General features: G+C 44.7%; 1 protein-coding gene across 1 annotated transcript in view; it reads right to left on the reverse strand.

Annotated features, from left to right (window-relative positions):
• Znf704 (zinc finger protein 704) overlaps positions 1 to 17,893 on the reverse strand; it is a 201,004-nt gene that overhangs the window by 136,719 nt on the left and 46,392 nt on the right. The window contains 1 exon segment of the mRNA XM_028887559.2: positions 11,086 to 11,324. Coding sequence (XP_028743392.1) covers positions 11,086 to 11,324 — 239 coding nt within the window.

Consider the following 17,893-nt stretch of genomic DNA (forward strand, 5'->3'; position numbering starts at 1 on the left):
CTCACATCCTGACAGGCCAAAATATGAATATGGAGTTCTGGACGGGCTGGTATTTAAACTAAATACTTTACAGTAGCCAGCACCTCTAAGTGCAAGTTCTTACATTACCACTTGACTATTTAAAGTAGTCTGCACACTGTTCTCTGTAAGCAGACCTACTGCCCAGGCTGTGCTAAGAAACATCACTAAACGGTGTTTTTGCTAAGGGCCCCTGAAACCCCACATATCTTTCTCTAAACCTTGTTCCCACCGCCCACATCTACTTTCTTCTGGATCGCTCCTGGGTTACCTATTGTTTTGATTAGCATCACCAACCACTTTCTCCAACTAGATGCCTGGGCTAGAATTCCTAGTCATTCTGAGCTCCACGACCCTCCAGTGTCCTCCCCATCAGCTCCATTCCTGTTCCGTGCAGTCTGCACCTTAAACGTCTGAGTTCTCTTTCGATTAAGGTTTCATAATTCTCCCAGATTTAAAAAAAAAAAAAATTTAAATGACTTATTTTCATTTTAGGTGCACTGGTGTTTTGCCTGCATGTGTCTTTGTATGAGGGTGTCAGATCCCCTGGAACTGGAGTTATAGTTATGAGCTACCATGCGGGTGCTGGGAATTGAACCCGGGTCCTCTGGAAAAACAGCCAATGCTCTTATCCACTGAGCCGTCTCTCCAGCCCTCTTTCAGGTTTCTAGAGGTGTTTCTTAACTATTCTTTTGCTTTTAGTGTCCATCTTTCCCACCTTCTCATCCCTACAGGATATCAGAGCGCTTTTCTACGATGCCAATCAAAGGACTTCACCTAAATAGTTATCACTACCTAAAGATAAAAATCGAGTTCTCTAAGTATCCCACATTAACCTTAATTCTCAAACTTTATCCCTTAATTCCCCAACCAGGATGCTGGACAAAAGGGAGGGAGGAGCTAATATTTAAAGGCTGCAGTAACTAACAGTGGGAGCCAGGAACCAAAGGAAACCCTTGAACTCGGGGGTCCTTAAGAAAATGTATTTATTGCATTTCCCAGTTTTAGAGTCATATGCACTGTTTAACTTTTCTTACTGCTGTATAATAGGAAGAAAAAGCATAAACAGATGCCTGGTGTGGTGCCTTGACCTAGCCTAAAGCATGTGTGCTTCTGTAAAGGTCACTACCGTGGGGGCAATGGGATCCAGCAGTAACAAAAGACATTCTCTCAAACACTAGAGATGAAGCTGGTTTCATGTTTTTAAAAAACTAGAATTGGGATGACGTCTGCTTACCATCTGACTCAGATGGAATTCAAACAGCTTCATAACAATTACACAAAATATCACCTGTCAGGGGCCACACCAGAATCTGCTGAAGACTTCCAACTAAGGCTACTGAGTTCCGACCACTTGAAGTGAACTGAGTTCTTCACCCAGACACTCCTCCCCCAGCCCTCACGCTCTGATACTGAGAGAATTCCACTCCTATCAGCGTAGGTGAGACATTTTCTTCGTGTGTGTTGGAGTAGAAGAAGTGAAAAGAGAGAAGCTGGTGTCTCGGGAATAAGCAGGAAGTCGGGATGAAATGGCAAATTAACCCACCCCTCCCTTTCAGGCTCTGCGGCTGCCTCGGTCATCGCCAGCCACACACGGCATTGATCACTTGGAAGGTACCTGGGCCGAGCTGCCACATACGGTAGTACATAGGGCAAATTCTGAAGCTACAACATGCCAAAAGGAATGTAAAACACCTGAATAACTTCATCACGTGTTGAAAAACCACTTGGGGGGTGTTGGGTTAAATTAAGTACTTATTTCGGCTAATCTTTGTCCTGTTCATATGTGGTGAAAACAAGTTGTGAGAGTGTATGTGTGGCTCCCATTCTATTTCTTTTGGACAGTGCTACTTGAGCACTGAGGAAACTGAACCCAGGGCAAACATTATACCACTGAGCTATATTGTTAGTTATTTAGCTGTGTTGTGTTCTTACCCTGCAAGGAAACGTCACGAAACAGGACAGAATCCGCTTATAAGAGTTTATTAGAAAATAAAGGGACAGAGAGTGCAGGCCTGTGTGAGAGACACGTGCGTGAAGAGGGACTGGGAAACATGGTGCTCCACTTTTAAAACCGGCTGGGGGCGTGGCCAGGTCACGTCACTAATCCACGCATGTACGTAGATCACATGGTCACGTTGTGTGCTTACGTGACCATGTAACGTCATGGACCCTGATCACGCGAGACCCCTTGGCCCGGAACTTGCTAGGCGGAGATATCCGGGCCCACCGGGTATCCTAGCTACGAGAGACGCCTTGATCCGGAAATGGCTAGGCGGAAGTGTCCGCCCGGTAAATGCGACCGTGTTGTGAACCCTTCATATATCCCTAGCCCTTCAAGTATAATTCTTAGAACAAAGCAAAACCAAAACCCAGAATATATTGTTTATCACCTGCCTTTTAGCAATAAAAAACAGTACAAAATCCCTGCTGCCAGGTCATGTAGGAAGTGGAGGTAAAAGAATCCAACTACTAGGCCGGGCGTTGGTGGCGCACGCCTTTAATCCCAGCACTCGGGAGGCAGAGCCAGGCGGATCTCTGTGAGTTCGAGGCCAGCCTGGGCTACCAAGTGAGCTCCAGGAAAGGCGCAAAGCTACACAGAGAAACCTTGTCTCGAAAAACCAAAAAAAAAAAAGAATCCAACTACTAGTATCACCCGACTATTCAAGCTTTGAACTTGAATAAGGAGAAAACAAATGTTGATTAATTTCCCTGTGAACCAGTTCTGCAGATGAAGACAATGTTTATGGCACCACGGGGGATGTGATGTTTTCCCGGGTGCTGAGGGGTATTTCCCTGTGGCGTCAGTACAAGGACCACCCGCCCCAGGGCTTCTGGTCCACCAGAGGTTTGGATAGTTTCCCCATTTACCACATTTCCATGGAAGGGTTTGCTAGTTACACAGGGCATTTTGGAAGTGATGTGACGCCTGCAAATCTCTCGAGTTCCGCCCCCTCACAATTTTGCTTCCTAACTACCCAGTTTGATCCAGAGAGAGGAGCCTAATGTTCTACATTCAAAATGCAGTTCTCCACAGGTGGCATATTCTAATTCGGTGGTGATCTGTACTCATAAATAATGGCTGTAGTGCACAGTCACTGGAAAATGGTGGCTTTAATAAGTTATATTTAAAATGAGCACAGGAACAGTGTAGTGTTCTTTTTAAAAACACATCCACCCATATCTACCCACTCTCCCTCCCTCCCCACACATGAAATTTGTAAGGCAATTTGGGTCACAAGACACAGGCTTTCTTAAGTTACAAATTGAGAAAATGAAGGCCACATCACCGGCATTGCTGTTGGTTAAAGAGAGGAAGTGTTCGCTATCTGGGAGGTTTCTCTGTCTCCCCAGCTTCCTTGGCATTGCTGGTGGGCAGAGGGCAGCAGATCTGCATTTGGATCTCAGAGATCATCCTGAGCATCTGGCAGGAAGAGATAGCTGTGTTTTAAATAACAATCAGAAACCACAGCAATCTCCTCAATGAAATTTTGCTCCTGAGTAAGGACAGGGCGTGAATGACTTCCCTCTCCAGTGTGGTTTCAGATCTTGAGTCTTTCCTGGAAGGTTCTGACTCAGTGGGTGACGGAAGACTCTAGAAAGCATAATTGTCCTAGCTAATCTTGATCTGCTGGTTGGCTTAAGCATCCTAATCCCAGCTCAGTGGGACAGATGTGTACAGATCCCACACAGCACTTTGGCTGTGTAGCAGACAGAGGCAACGGTTACTCGCTGACTTGAATTTCTGAAACTGTGGACAAGCAGCGTGGGGAGGAAGGAGTTTCCTGAAAAAGATATTTGTTCTAATATTAGAGATGGGGTCAGTGTCCCTAGACAGCTACAAGTCACCCAGCATTAGTGTGAGTACATTATAGTCTCCCAATATATGTATAGTTTTTAAAGAAAATGTGCTTAAAACATTTTAAAATGTTAAAGCGACCTTTCTCAGTGGTCTCATATTAGCTACAGAGTTAGCAACCTGGCAAATTCCTAATGTGTGTATGAAACATTAAGTATTTCCCGCAGGAACTGGTGGTCTTGATGGAGATTGAGACGCAGAAGACAGCAATTCTGAAGTCTGGTATGGTGGCTCACATCTGTTACTCGGGTCCTAGGGAGGCTGTGCTGACAGAACCGGTACAGGCTTAAGGCTAGCCTGGGCTACAGAGTAAGACCCTATCTCAAATAACAAATGAATGACAGAAACTGTGCTTTATCTCATTTACTTCCAAACTTACTACAGGAGACCTTGCTGTAAGGGACACTGGAAGAATGCTAGAAAGAGCAGCAAAACTGCCTCTGGGTTTTTCCCTGTGACACAGAACATGGTTGATGGAGTAGGTTACCATCTAACTTTGAACTCAAAGGAGAACAAGAAGCAGGATGGGCTGGCATGCGCCTTTAATCCCACCCCCACCCCCACCCCCCAGGCAGAATCTCCTGGTCCACATAATGAGATCCTTTCTCAAAGTACGCACGCGCGTACACACACACACACACACACACACACACACACACACACACACACACACGACCACTTGTCAAATACTGAACTAGATCTTTAAAGGCTAACAAGTTTCTGAAGATCTCTTAAAACTACATGGTTTTCAGCCTGGCATCTAAGAAGATGATTCCGTTTTATCCAGCAAGCGACAAACAGCTGGCTTCAGAACACCACAGAACAATCAGCACCACGATACTTTTGTTTTCTTCCGACGGCGAACTAATCATCGTCATAGGCTAAAGTGCTGCCCTTAGGTCTAGGAATATTGGGGTTAATTTTTCCTCTTTTCCCTTTTATAACTGGTTTGGTAATAGAGTGCTTTGGTGTTAGGGTTATAATTAGATGTTATCACTCTGAATAAGCAAATTGTAATTGCTGCTTGGGTGAAATCCAACAAATTTAACCATCAGTACCTTGGAAAAGGCAATGTCTGGCAAAAACAGAACAAACATCATGCTCTAGATCAGCGGTTCGAGACCCCTTGGGGGATTGAATGACCCTTTCACAGGGGTCGCCTATCAGATATTTATATTACGATTCATAACAGTGGCAAAATTACAGTTATGAAGTAGCAACGAAAATAATTTTATGGTTGGGGTCACCACAGTGTGAGGAACTGATGTACAGGGTTGGAACATTAGGAGGGTTGAGAACCACTGGTCTAGATGATCAAACAGTGTCTGCCTAACTGCTGGATTTGTTCAGAGGTTAGGCAGGGAGCTAGTGTTAGTATGTACCAAGATCATCGACTTATTTTATGGCATCACAGTTGACAAGGACAATGAATTATTAAATTCTCCCATAAACACTGGTGACAATGATTAAAAAAAAAAATCCCCGTGGGGCCAGAAACTTCCATGTCGTTTTTTGCAGGGTCTCCTGTGTGTTGCCTGACATTCCTGTGTCTTCCCACTCATTTATGACGTGGGAATTACAATGCCTCACCGTGGCATCTCTCATTTGTATGCCTGGTGGCTGGATTTGCTCCTGGGTCTGTGGACTACCTTACACGCATCTCTCACATTAGATGCCCCAAAGCCCAACCGTGGATGTTCACCCCGCTCACCCCGCTGTCTTATTTTCTGACCTGCTGCTTCTCCAGCCTCCCCCGGCCCCTGGGAATGAACTGGGAGTTTCAAACCAGAACATGAAAGCCGTCCCTGTCGAGGCAGCCAGGCTGTTCTCTGTGTCTCACACCGAGCGGCCAGCAGCCCCGCTTCTACCTCCAGCTGGAGCTCAGCTGCCGGCTTCTTCATCCGGACCCGCCATTTCAGTCCTAACTCCCAGGACACTGTCCTGTGCTAACGCCGTGCCATCCCGAATGGTCTTCCTGTGTCCATTCCTGTCCCGCTTACCCCACTCTACACAGCCAAAGTGCTCTTCCTAACGAACGCCTAGCACTGCCCTCTAGAAAATCTTTTTGATCACTTACAAATGTAACGTAACCAATATAACTCGATGTGATCTGATTCCTGCCTCTCCGGAGAGCCATCCACTGAGGAGGGACAAAGAAAAGGTGTCGCACCCACGGATGGGGCATCATTTCACATTCAAACTGCAAAGCGCTGCTGTAGCTACAGTGTGGATAAAACCCGACAACAGGACTAACTGAATTCCTGTCTGTGCTCTTAAACCCCATTTCCTTCACCTTTCCTGAAAGAGAATGAAGCCTGTATTTCCTCTTGGAGACACCTTTAAAATATGTAGGGGTTCATACTTAATTAGCTGATTCCTTGTTCTCAATCAACAACTGCTTCTGGCAGAGGCCGAGTCTGGTCTCTTGTAACCAGGCATGTGAGCACACTAAGTGACATGGCTTTAGAGACAAGGGATCTTCAGAGACTGCCATCTCCTGGGGGAGCATCAACTCCTTCCTGGTGCCTTTGAGTTCAGTCACCACGGCTAAGCACACTTTTCCACCAGCTCTCACTTTCTTAGGTTTAGCTTCATCCACTGAAGGACGTGGATAATGAGAAACACTCCAGTATTTCAATTCTCAAATGTTCCTTATCACTTCCCTCCTAAGAAACACACTTCCTCCGGAAACCAATCAGGCCCCACTGGCCAGGCCCCACAGCAAGGGGCTCTCCTAACATCATCTCTGCCCACTGGAGGTAGCTCAGAAGGGACACCTTTCCTCTAGTGACTCAAAAGCATGACTCTGGGGATGCCTGAACCAGCAGCCATTACTACTTTTGTTCCTATGAAGCTTGCTTATCTAGCATAAGAAAGGCCGCAAGTGGCCTGCGCTGACAGTCCAGGCTGCCAGAGACCAGCCCTGCTCCAGCCTGTACTGCAGAGGACACTTAGGACAGACAGTGTTCCAGGCAGGAGAGGCCGCCATGACAAGAGCGATGACTGACTAGGACCAGAGCTGGGCTCCAGAAGCATCTACTGCACTTGCCCAGGTCCCAAGCTTCTCCGAGCAGAGGTCAGGACACAGCGGAGGCACGGGGCAGTCCCCCAAATGGGCCGTGAGGCTGCTGGCACACTTCCAGCCACCCTCCTACTCTCCTGCCCCGCTGGCTCAGGCTCAGCTGTCCTGCTCCCCACTTCCCCACAAGCATTCCCCCAATAAATTGCTTGTGTGCTGAATTCTGCCTAGGCTCTTGCTTCTCAGGTGGCCAAGCTGAGCACAGGTGGGGGAAAAAACTTTCTGACACCAGCAACCTTCAAACAGGTCTCAGAAAAGCGGCATTTTGTAAAAATTTGTGAAACAGACGGCAGGGTTGAAGTTTTTCCTTCTCCACTCTACCCTTCTTTATCCTCAAAGGGGCACTGAAAATGGAAAAGCAGGCTATGAAATGGGGAGATGAAATCAATCACTCTCCTAGCATTCTTTTCTTCACTTGTAAATTCATCCAGTTCTGATGAGAAGGCAGACCGTACTGAACAGTTTCTTGGACTTAGCTATTTACGTGTCCATCTGTCTGTCTGCACCATAGGCTACTGGAGGGAAGCACCTCTCCCATTCATGTTTTAACAAGTTCTAGGTAACTAGCAGCATGGACTCACTAGATACCTAGTGATGAAGGCAAAACACGAAATCAGACAATTCAACATTGGGCCAGAGAGATCAAGGGTGGACAGGATTCCCAGACCTCCCTAGAGATATGGACAATTAACATACACACCCCAACTGTCTTCATTGTATGAACTCTGGGGAATAAACTTCAAGTTTCCATTTTATAAACTGTAGAGAGTTGAAGAACACAGGGAACATTAAACAAGAAACACTACAGGTAATCTTAAGTTGCCCAAAAGCGCTGCAGCCTACATCAACCACCTGCCTCTAAGGAGTATCCAAAACACTAAGACTGGAATTAGGAGAATGAGTTGTAGTAAACTGTGTCGAGAGACACACACGTGTGGATTACACATACATAGACATACTAATTACAGGTCATATTTAATGACAGATATATAGACTTCCTTATTCTAATACACTTCACTACACTCCAGATTTACTCAAACATCAACAGATATTTCTGACAGCTATAATTATATTTCCTTTTAGTAAGCAGAAAGAAAAATCTTGTTCCTTTCTACCGTGTGATTGAAAGTTTCCTCATAACAAAATATCAATCTACTTAGTCAAAAGTTAGCATTTACTAAATAACCTAATGACTGTAAACAAACAGAAGAAAATGTTTGAGAATTACATTATTTGCATAACTTGATTCCTTCGTGACTATTTAATTAAAAAAGCAATTTGTTTCACCAAGTGTTAGCATGTTTATGATGATTACATTTTTGCTGCAACAATGAAAACAAGTGTATTAGTGCAGAGCCCAAACTACGACGCTTTAACTAGCACTTCTCATAGCAGATTAATTCATCTAAATTATACCTTGTCAGGGGGGAGTGTTTTTCTACATATTGATGATTTAAAAACCCAATTAATTTTCTCCCTACTGTTTAAAAGCTCACAATAATCCCGGCTTGAGCAGTGTGCTTCTGTGTACATCTAATGGTTGCAGAGAGCGAACCTTCTGCAGACCAGCATTAGAAAAGAGAAAAGCAAAAGGCCTTGCCTCCTCTCCTTTTTCCAGAGGGAACTAGAGGTGAAATCACGTTAGAGAACCAATATACAGGGCTGGGATGTGGTTCGGTTGGGAGTGTGCCTGCCTAGCACACACTAGCCTGGAGTTCTATCCCAGCACGGCATAAACTGGGCATGGCGGCAGGCACACACCAACAATCCACTTAGGAGGGGAAGACACAAGGATCGGAAACTCAAGATTATATTTGGCTATACAGGGAGTCTTAGGCCAGCCTGAGCTACATGAGACCTTGTGTAAAACCAAACTAAAGCTATACCCTACAACAACCTATGAGAATATGAAGTAATTAATTCCAGGTCTTTTACTACATATGAAAGATTCCGTGGGAAACGGTGTGTAAGGTAGGTCCTATAGAACTCCAAGTCAGCCCTGAACTCTCAAACACTGTTCTTCTAACAGGCTTGGGAAGAACATAAAAGCACAATTCTTCTCATTTCAAGTTGCTAACAAGTCATTTATCAAATGAGTCATCCAAACATACATATGAATCAACGTGTCTACCTGCTTCAGGGCCTATGAAACATTTCACAATGAAGCCACAACAAAATCTAATCCTTAATAATTTAATTAAGTATTTTATACAAAAATCATAGAAGAACAAATAATAATAAACAGTTGGACTGAAGTAAGAGATACACAAAATTGGCAATTAGAGGTTACAGAAAACCAAGAGGCCTATAATTTTAGAAAGTCTGGTGATGTGGTAGCTGGATAGAGTAACACATAATTTCCTAGAGAAGATATGCCCTCTATTTAATGCAGAAGACAAAGGAAATGCTAATCACAGGACGTGAGCAGGTGGGAGGGGTCATTCTTTCCTAGCCCACAGGTACTGCTTTCCTCGTGAGCTGTCAGGAATCACGTGACTAACTGCCAGACTTCTCAAGCAATTGCTTACAAAGTTTCATGGTAATCCTTTCTGGCATCAAAATGGAGTACACGTGTTAAAAACAAGCAACCTGCCTTGCAGATAGAGCATTCCCATTCCTTCCTCATCTGGCACGTGCTCACAGACCCTCTGGAAGGGCACTAGGCATTGTTCTAGTCCAGAGACAGAGGATGAACAAAACGATTCCAGGGCATGCAGCTGGGGGTGGGGGTGGGGGAGTGCAGGCTGGGGGGTGAGGCTGGATACAGAATCAGGAAGAGGAATGATAGGTAGGGGTGGGGGGGCAGGTGTATTGTGTGTGTGTGTGTGTGTGTGTGTGTGTGTGTGTGTATATGTAGTGTGAGTGTGTGGTGTGGTGTGTGGGTTGTGTGTGGGGGATGTGGTATATGTGTATGGTGTGTATGTATGTGTGGTGTGGTGGTGTAGTGTGTGCGTGTGAGTGTGTGTGTGTGTGTGTGTGTGTGTGTGTGTGTGTGTGTGTTCTACTCTGTTTCCACTCTGCCATATGAATACCCTTTAGTACCATTAGGTAAGAGTTGAAAGAAAGGGAAGAGGGCTGGAGAGATGGCTCAGTGGTTAAGAGCACTGACTGCTTTTCTAGAGGACCCGGGTTCAATTCCCAGCACCCACATGGCAGCTCACAACTGTCTATAAATCCTAGATCTGACATCTTCATACAGACATACATGCAAGCAAAACATCAATATAAATAAAAATTAATTAATTAATTAATTTAAAAAAGGGAAGAGGGGAAGTGGGGGCGGGGACTGTGGAGGGGTGGCGGGAGGAGGGACTGTGGTCAGGTGTATGGTGTGAGAGAACGAGAAAAAAGAGTTGGAAGAAAATTAGAATGTGACAAACTCTATAAATCTGTCACGCAAATGTGTGTGCATGTATCCCACAGAGTGCGTGTGAACATCAGAACACACCCTGAGTGTCGGTCCTCACGGGCACCATGCTAGCTGCCCATGAACTTGTGACATCTCTCAACTGCACTGCAGAAGAACTGGGATTACAGATGTGCACAGTTCTGCAGGCAACCGTGCACAGGTTCTGGGGGCTGGAACTCGGGTCCTCACGCTTTCAAGGCAGACGCTTTACCCACTGGGCCATTCCCCTTGCTAAGACAAATCTCTAAAAAGACATGCATGACGACATCAACTAGACATCGCTGAACACTTTCACACATGGAAGACTTTGCAGGTCACCAACGGCCTGCATCACAAAGTCACCTTTTTAAAATGGTTTGAATTGTCAAACTTATCTCCTCTCACAGTCCACACAAAGAGGCTAAATTTAACTTACAGAGATAATTTGCCAACCCTCCCCTAGGATCTGAGCACACTTGCCTTCAAGTGCCACAACCTCACACAGTGTGTTTTCATTTGTTAATGTTTTTGCATGTACATCTGTCAAAGACCCAGTAACTTTCTTTCTATGACTACAACAGTTTCACCTACGGCAGCTTCCACATTAGTCCTGCTTCACAGGAGAAACAGATAACCTGACAGACAACTCCTGCTAAGTCTGTGGAACAGACAAGACCGAGCCGGCCTGCTCTCCACCCATTTCCTGCAGCAACAGAGAACCAAATGAGGACCAAGGCTTACCTTGCTGGAGGGACATCGATATTAGAGGAAACCACTTTCCGCTTTTGCTCGAGGAGACAAATGGATCGAGTGTTTTCTTTCTCTTGGTCAAGGATCCGGTTGGCTTTTTTGGTGTCCACTGTTTTCATGTCTTCCTCCATGGCCAGTGGGAACATGTGGTGAGACATTTTCTTACTGGAGTCACGTTTCAAGTCCTCTGATTGAAATGTGAAGGTCATTTCTCGCTTAAAACTCCCCACCTGCAAAACACACCACAGAAAGAGACTCTGTGTTACACAGAACACCAGCTCTGCCAGGCTGTAGCCAGGGGGGACTACGCTCTCCTTCCGGTTTGCACTAGTTTACTGTTTAACTGGAAGAACACAACACAGAACTAAACAAGCAGTTCGGGGCCAGCCTGGTCTACATGGAGTATTCCAGGAGAGCCAGGGTTACACAGAAAGATCCTGTCTCAAAACAACAGCAACACAAATATCACTCACTCAAGAAATTGCTTTCTTTCCAGACATGAAAGCACAAGATCTCCATGCCTTTGCATTTTAAAGCCATTGGCATGCTTAATAGAAGACAGCTAACAGACAATGGCAATCCCTCTTTGAATATCAATACTGATCTTAGTTTTCAGTGAAGACAGTGCAGGACAAATATAAAATCAAAGTCAGTAAATTAAATCCCATTGTTTCCAATTTTGGAACCATTGGGAAAAAAGTAAACTAAAGTTAAAGTTTTATAAGGTAATTGCCACTTAACAAATCAATTCAGCAGCAAATTAATTCAAGCTTTGAGTACAGCAAGAAGGGTCAGACTCTCCAGCAATCTGGAGTCTTCATTCAATGGAGCGTATTTTAAAATAAGCTCACCAAGAAGACATTTCACAGACACACAAAGCAAGCTGTCCTCTCTGAGTTCACTCAGTCTTTACCCAGCCCTGAAATGTGAGCTGTGCTTGCTTGTTTCTATTAAGTTTAGGTAAAAATTGAAAAGACCTTAGTCAAATAGTTCTATTTGCCGAATTGAAAGCCATAAGCAACACGCACAGGAAAATGAAAATGTATTTGATAATAGCAAGAGTCTAGCATTAATCACTACAAACTCCTAGACCGAGCGAAACCTCGGGTATATGTGGGCACATGGCAATCACAGGACTTATCCGGACAAGGTAATTTCCAGAACCCATGCCAACAGCCAGAGCTCCAAGGGGCTCTGGCCTCCCCTTAGTCTTCCCGTGGTGGAGAGGACAGTGAAGATCCCCGTCTGGTGGGCGACACGGCAAATCCACGCCCACTCCACAGGAAAAGGCCAGCCACTGCTGGTCCTACTGGCAAATCCTTAGCCCGTCACCACAGATTGCAGAATGACTTAGTGAAGAAGAGCAAGGGGCCGAGGAAACTGGTGTCTGCTTTAAGCCTAACCGTTGTGATGATGCTCACATGCGGCAGAGGAGCAAGAGAAAGAACGCATTTCCAAAGGTAATAAACACTCGAAAAAGTTACAGTGAGCAGAGCCCAGGGAGCCTGTGGGGGTCTGACCCAGGTCCTCTGCATTTTGCTGTGGCTGAGTAGACTGGTGTTCTTATGGGGTTTCTAACAATGGGAGCAGGGGCTGTCGCTGACTCTTCTGCCTACTTATGGGACATTTTTCCTTCGGCTGGGTCGCCTCATCCAGCCTTGATGTGATGGTATATGCCTGGTCGTATAGTAGTATATTATGTCATGTTTGGTTGATGTCCCTGGGAAGCCTGCTCTTTTCTGAGGGGAGACAGAAGAAGGTGGATCTGGGGGAGAGGAGAGGTTGAGGGGAGTGAGAGACTGGAGGGAGGAGATGTAATATATGAGAGGAGAATAAAAAAGATTACAATTGAGAAAGCAAACAAGTTACAGAGGTTCTAGATGTCACTAATCAATACTCTACAGACATCTTTCTGCCTTGACACGGGGGTGACAGGAAGGTGGTATTGGGCTTCTGCAGTGGCCTGTTCCCAGCATGTGCTGCAGCAGGAGACCTCAGACTCTGGGCAACCAAGAAGAAGTAGAGGCCTTGGTGTGCATGATTATCAACAGTGTTGTCTAAATGCCAAGTACCACATGAATGAAATATTAATGACGTTCAAAGTCAATAGTATTACGTTGAAACACTGATAAGCCATGCCTCTCCCAGGGCCAACTGGACTGACTAAATGGCTCCCATCGAAACTCTGAAGCAGAAGACTGAAGAAATGTGGCTTTTGGCCTCGCAAGTTTAGAGAAATATCTGAGGCAAATAAATACAAGTAGAATAAATTTCCTACAGTAATGATGTAATAATGCTATGCTAGGCTCTTGGCCAAGAATCCATAGTAAAACAGAGAGTAATAATATTCTATAAAGCAAGCCATCAATCTAAAATGCTCCCTGAACAAAACCTCAACACTTGGTAGTAAGCAGAAATTTCAGAAACAGAGTGAATTCCAGAGGCAAGTGATCCCACAGTCCTTGTTTAAAAATGATTAGAAATGATCAAAAGACCAAAAATAACTATAAAAGTAAGAGCTGCTAAATCACAAATAGGAAGAGACACTGTTATCCTAGCTACTGCAAGTGAACACTGTTGTGATATTTTGTTTGTGCTCTGACAACTAAAGCTTGCCTGAAGATCAGAGGGTGGAGCTGGCCACCAGTTAACCACAGAGGTCTGGAGGTCTGTACAGACAGGAGACAGGAAGTGATAAGGCGAGGCAGAGACTGGAACTCGGCCCATTTTTGGTCTGAGGAGTTGGAGGTGACTGTGGCTGCTGCTCTGTCTCTCTGATCTTTCAGTTTTTACCCCGATATCTGACTCCAGGTTTTTATTACTAAGACTAATTAGCATCACGCTTCTGAACACTAACTGGTGCGTCTGATTAGAGAGAAAGAAGCAAAGATAAATCCATTTGTGGGATGTCCAGAAGAGGTAGACCTGCCGTGACAAGGACGGCTGACAGCTGTCTGGGGCCAGGAGTGGACACAGATTTCAAGTGGGGATGAGGGAACTTCATCAAGTGGTGGGAATGCTCTATAGAGAGACCACAGTGATATCTGCTCAGCGATAAGTTTATTAAAATCCACTGTTTATATTCTTACAATAGGATCAGTGTTATGATCAAACTGATTCGAAGGAGCCAGAGGACCACCAAACCAGCAGTGACTCTGGTGTGGAGGGGATGTACCCAAGAACACCCAGACCAGAAATTTGGAAATTGTGAGGCAAAGTGTAGCCATAAAGTACAGGAGTCTGTTGTTGTGCATATTTTTTAGAGACTTAGCAGTGGCATGATTGTACCCTGCCTTGGTAACCATCTAAAATCCAGTCCCCATTCAAACCAGGCCCCTAAGCCTCCTCGTCTGTGCAAGAAGGCCATTTTTCCGATTCATTCACCTGGAAAGGAACTTTTTGTATCTCATCTGCTCAAACACACATTTTCACAACCCTTGTGTTCCTGGTGATCTGCAAGGTCTAGGCTGTTTCCTTCTTTGAAGTTGATGTCAATTAATTAGGTGACTCAAACATACAGGCCAATATTCTCTCAACGGAAATGACACCATCTGAGAAATCACTATATGCTACGGCTCTAGACAGGCAAATAATTTGACAGGTGACGGCTAGAAACAACAGTAACAAAAAACCAACAACAGGATCCATGTTGTTGAAGAGAAGAAACAGGTAGACCTCAGCCACCAAGGACAACTCTCCTGGGGCGGGGCGGGGCGGGGGCGGGGTGGGGCGGGGCGGGGGCGGGGCGTGTCAGACAAGGATGGGTGGGTGCCATTCTCTGAAGTATCCACAAGTGACTGCAACCAGGTAGAAACAACAGCTGCTTCCAGAAGGGTCCTAGGTAGCAGGGTCCAGGGGACGTGGTCCCTCAGAAGTATATACCAGCTTATCTTGCTGGAGCCTGAGGTATTTCCCAGGCCTCCTGGTTCACCACCATCTCCATATCTGAATGGATAACTACAGGAAATGCCTAACAACTGTCCAAGTAGCCTTAAAACACTCTCATCCAGGAAAACCTAAAGCTGTCGGTATTTTCAGTTTTTTTCTTCTCTTCCCCTTTCATCATGCTAGGGCTGGCAACATGGACAATTCTGATTCCTATAGACTAACACACTCCTGCAGCGGAAACCTGAGGGATGGGCGAGAATTTCCTCGGCAAGAGTTTCACTGACCTGCAAACAGGTTTAAGAAAGCACCCGAGGATGAACGGAGGAACATACAGGCAAAGCTACCAGGGTGGGAACCCTGTGAGACGGGAGAGATGGGGAAACAGAAAGATGGAAGGTAAGTCGTCTAGGGAAAAAGACGGAGCAGAGACTTTGGAACTGTCACGCGGATGTTTAAGGACAGCGTTTCCTGCACAAGAAGGGCTATTGTGGCTGTTGCACACGCATACAATGGGAGCAAAGGGTAATGGACCGGGCATCCCTAGCGCCGAAATCCAACCCCCCAAACGTTCCAGTTCTCACAAGTTTTTCAGCACTGACATGATATCAGACAGAAACTTGTGCACCAGCCAATGTGTTCCAAGTACAAGTTACCATAGGCGTTATATAAAATGCCTTCAGCTATGGACAAACTGTAAATGAGCTCTATGTTTGGACTTGAGACCTGCCTATGATATCTCACTGTGTATATGCAAATACTCTAAACTCCTGAAAATCTAAGTCTAAAACTCTTCTAGCCCCAAGCCTTTCAGATGAGGGATAACCCATCTGAAGTATTTGATTCAGGGTGCCACATCTTCAAATGTCACTGATGACCTGGAAGAGTAACAAGATGGTCTGGCAAAGGACCTGCTCAGGAGGACCTGGTACCGTTTGGTGGCCAGAGCAAGTGGCTCGTGGGCGCCAAGCTGTTCGGCGGGCCTGGAAGGGCTTCTTTGAAAGCAGCATCCTGGTTCCTCCAGAGCTAGCCAGATCTACGGTGACCACTGAGCCTGCCCTCTCTTCCATTCCTGTTGTCCTTCCTCTCTCTTCCTCTTCCCACTGTACTACCACAGGGTGAATAAAACACTTTGTATCTACAATAAATCTTGACATCCAACGGTGTTTTCAGGAAGGCCTGAGCTTATTAGGCAGAGGGAATGCCAGGAGCCATTTGCCACACTGTAACATTTTCAAGTGTTTAAAGTTTCTACAGCATTGAAATGTACTTTCCTTGTCTCCCACATTTCATTGCTTGTTCCCCAGAAAATACATGACTTTTGTTCCCCATAAAATACATGACTATTAAGATCTCAATTAAAATGCATATGAGGGAAAGCTTCTCATTCTTCCTCAACCCTCTTCACCTTGCCCAGCCAGCCCATGCCTCCAGAGAACAGCTTTAAACAACTTACCACAAAACCTCAATTGCCTCCAGTGCGGTAACTGGTAACTACCTGTGTGTCCACATAAACTGCACCAAGAGAGCTGAGGTGTGGGCGCAATTAATTATGCAGACTGACCGACTGGCTAGACAGACTGTCCTGGACATCTCTGCATGAGGAACAGATGCACCATATTTCTGTATTTTGAACATCATATCATTTCATACAATGTCTTTTTTGTTAGTTTCTTCATGGATGTTAAGGTGCTTTTTGATTTATTATTATTATTATTATTATTATTATTATTATTATTATTATTATAAGTCATGAGCATCCCTGTGCTTTTGTCTTTATGTGCTTGTCCAAGAATTTTGCAGGAAAAATTTCTGAAGAGAATTGCTGAGTCAAACAACCTGGATTTTAACAGTGAACAAGCATGACCCCCCGCCCCCTGCACACAGTGGGCATCACAGTGTATCCATACACTAATAAAGGTAACACATTTGCTTTCCACCTATTTAGAAACCCATGTAAGCTCCAGCCCACAACGGACACGATTTCTCTGACTTTAATGAACAAAACAGTATGCCCAAAGCCATATACCTCAGGGCACTGAAGACCACCTGGCCCTCAAGGGCTCATTTATTTCATATATAACAAAGAACACATACACACAAAGAGACATAGACAATTTTTAAGTAATTAGATCATGAGATTTTTACTTTATAAACAAAAAAATAAAAGAATGAAGTAGGCTTTTTTGCTTATGATAGCCATAAAAATTAACAGAATAATTCTCTATGCTTTGGACTGCTTCGCTCTGGTTTGGGTTTGTTTGGTATTTTTGGATACGATACCATCCCAGGCTAGCCTCCAACTTGCAATGTAGCTAAGGCTGACTTTGAACTTCTCATTTCCCTCTTCCATCTCCCAAGGGCTAGGATTTCAGGTCTGTGCCTCCACACCTCGTTTATGTGGTGCTGGGAATCAAACCCAGAGCCTTGAGCACGGCAGGCGAGCACACTACCAACTGAGCTACGGCCCTAGCTCTTCATTATGATTTCTAACGGAGAGGTAAGCAGAACTCTTCAGTATTATTGATAGGAACGTACAAAGTTTAGAGGGCTGACCCGGAATAATGAAGCAAAATCTCTGGATAAATATAGCAATTCTACATTACAATAGAGGGGAAAAAAGAAACACAAAGATGTGTATCACAGAAATGCTTACAGTATTTAAAAAAGTTATGTAAATATATATCAATACATTATCAGTCAAATATGCACAAATAAATGCATGGAGAGAAATTAATATACTTGCCATCAAAGGGGTATTACAAATGATTTTATGTATTATGGTCTCAGAGAAGAAGAATGTGCATAGGTAAAAGAAGAAATCATTCAGAAAGGGTATTTTAAATGCTAACAAGTGTGTTCGTTGGTAAAAGATGTATGTATAGGCCAAGTTTTCTATCTCGTTGATAATTTT

Source organism: Peromyscus leucopus, chromosome 2 (assembly GCF_004664715.2).
Source record: "Peromyscus leucopus breed LL Stock chromosome 2, UCI_PerLeu_2.1, whole genome shotgun sequence".
NCBI classification, from domain to species: domain Eukaryota; kingdom Metazoa; phylum Chordata; class Mammalia; order Rodentia; family Cricetidae; genus Peromyscus; species Peromyscus leucopus.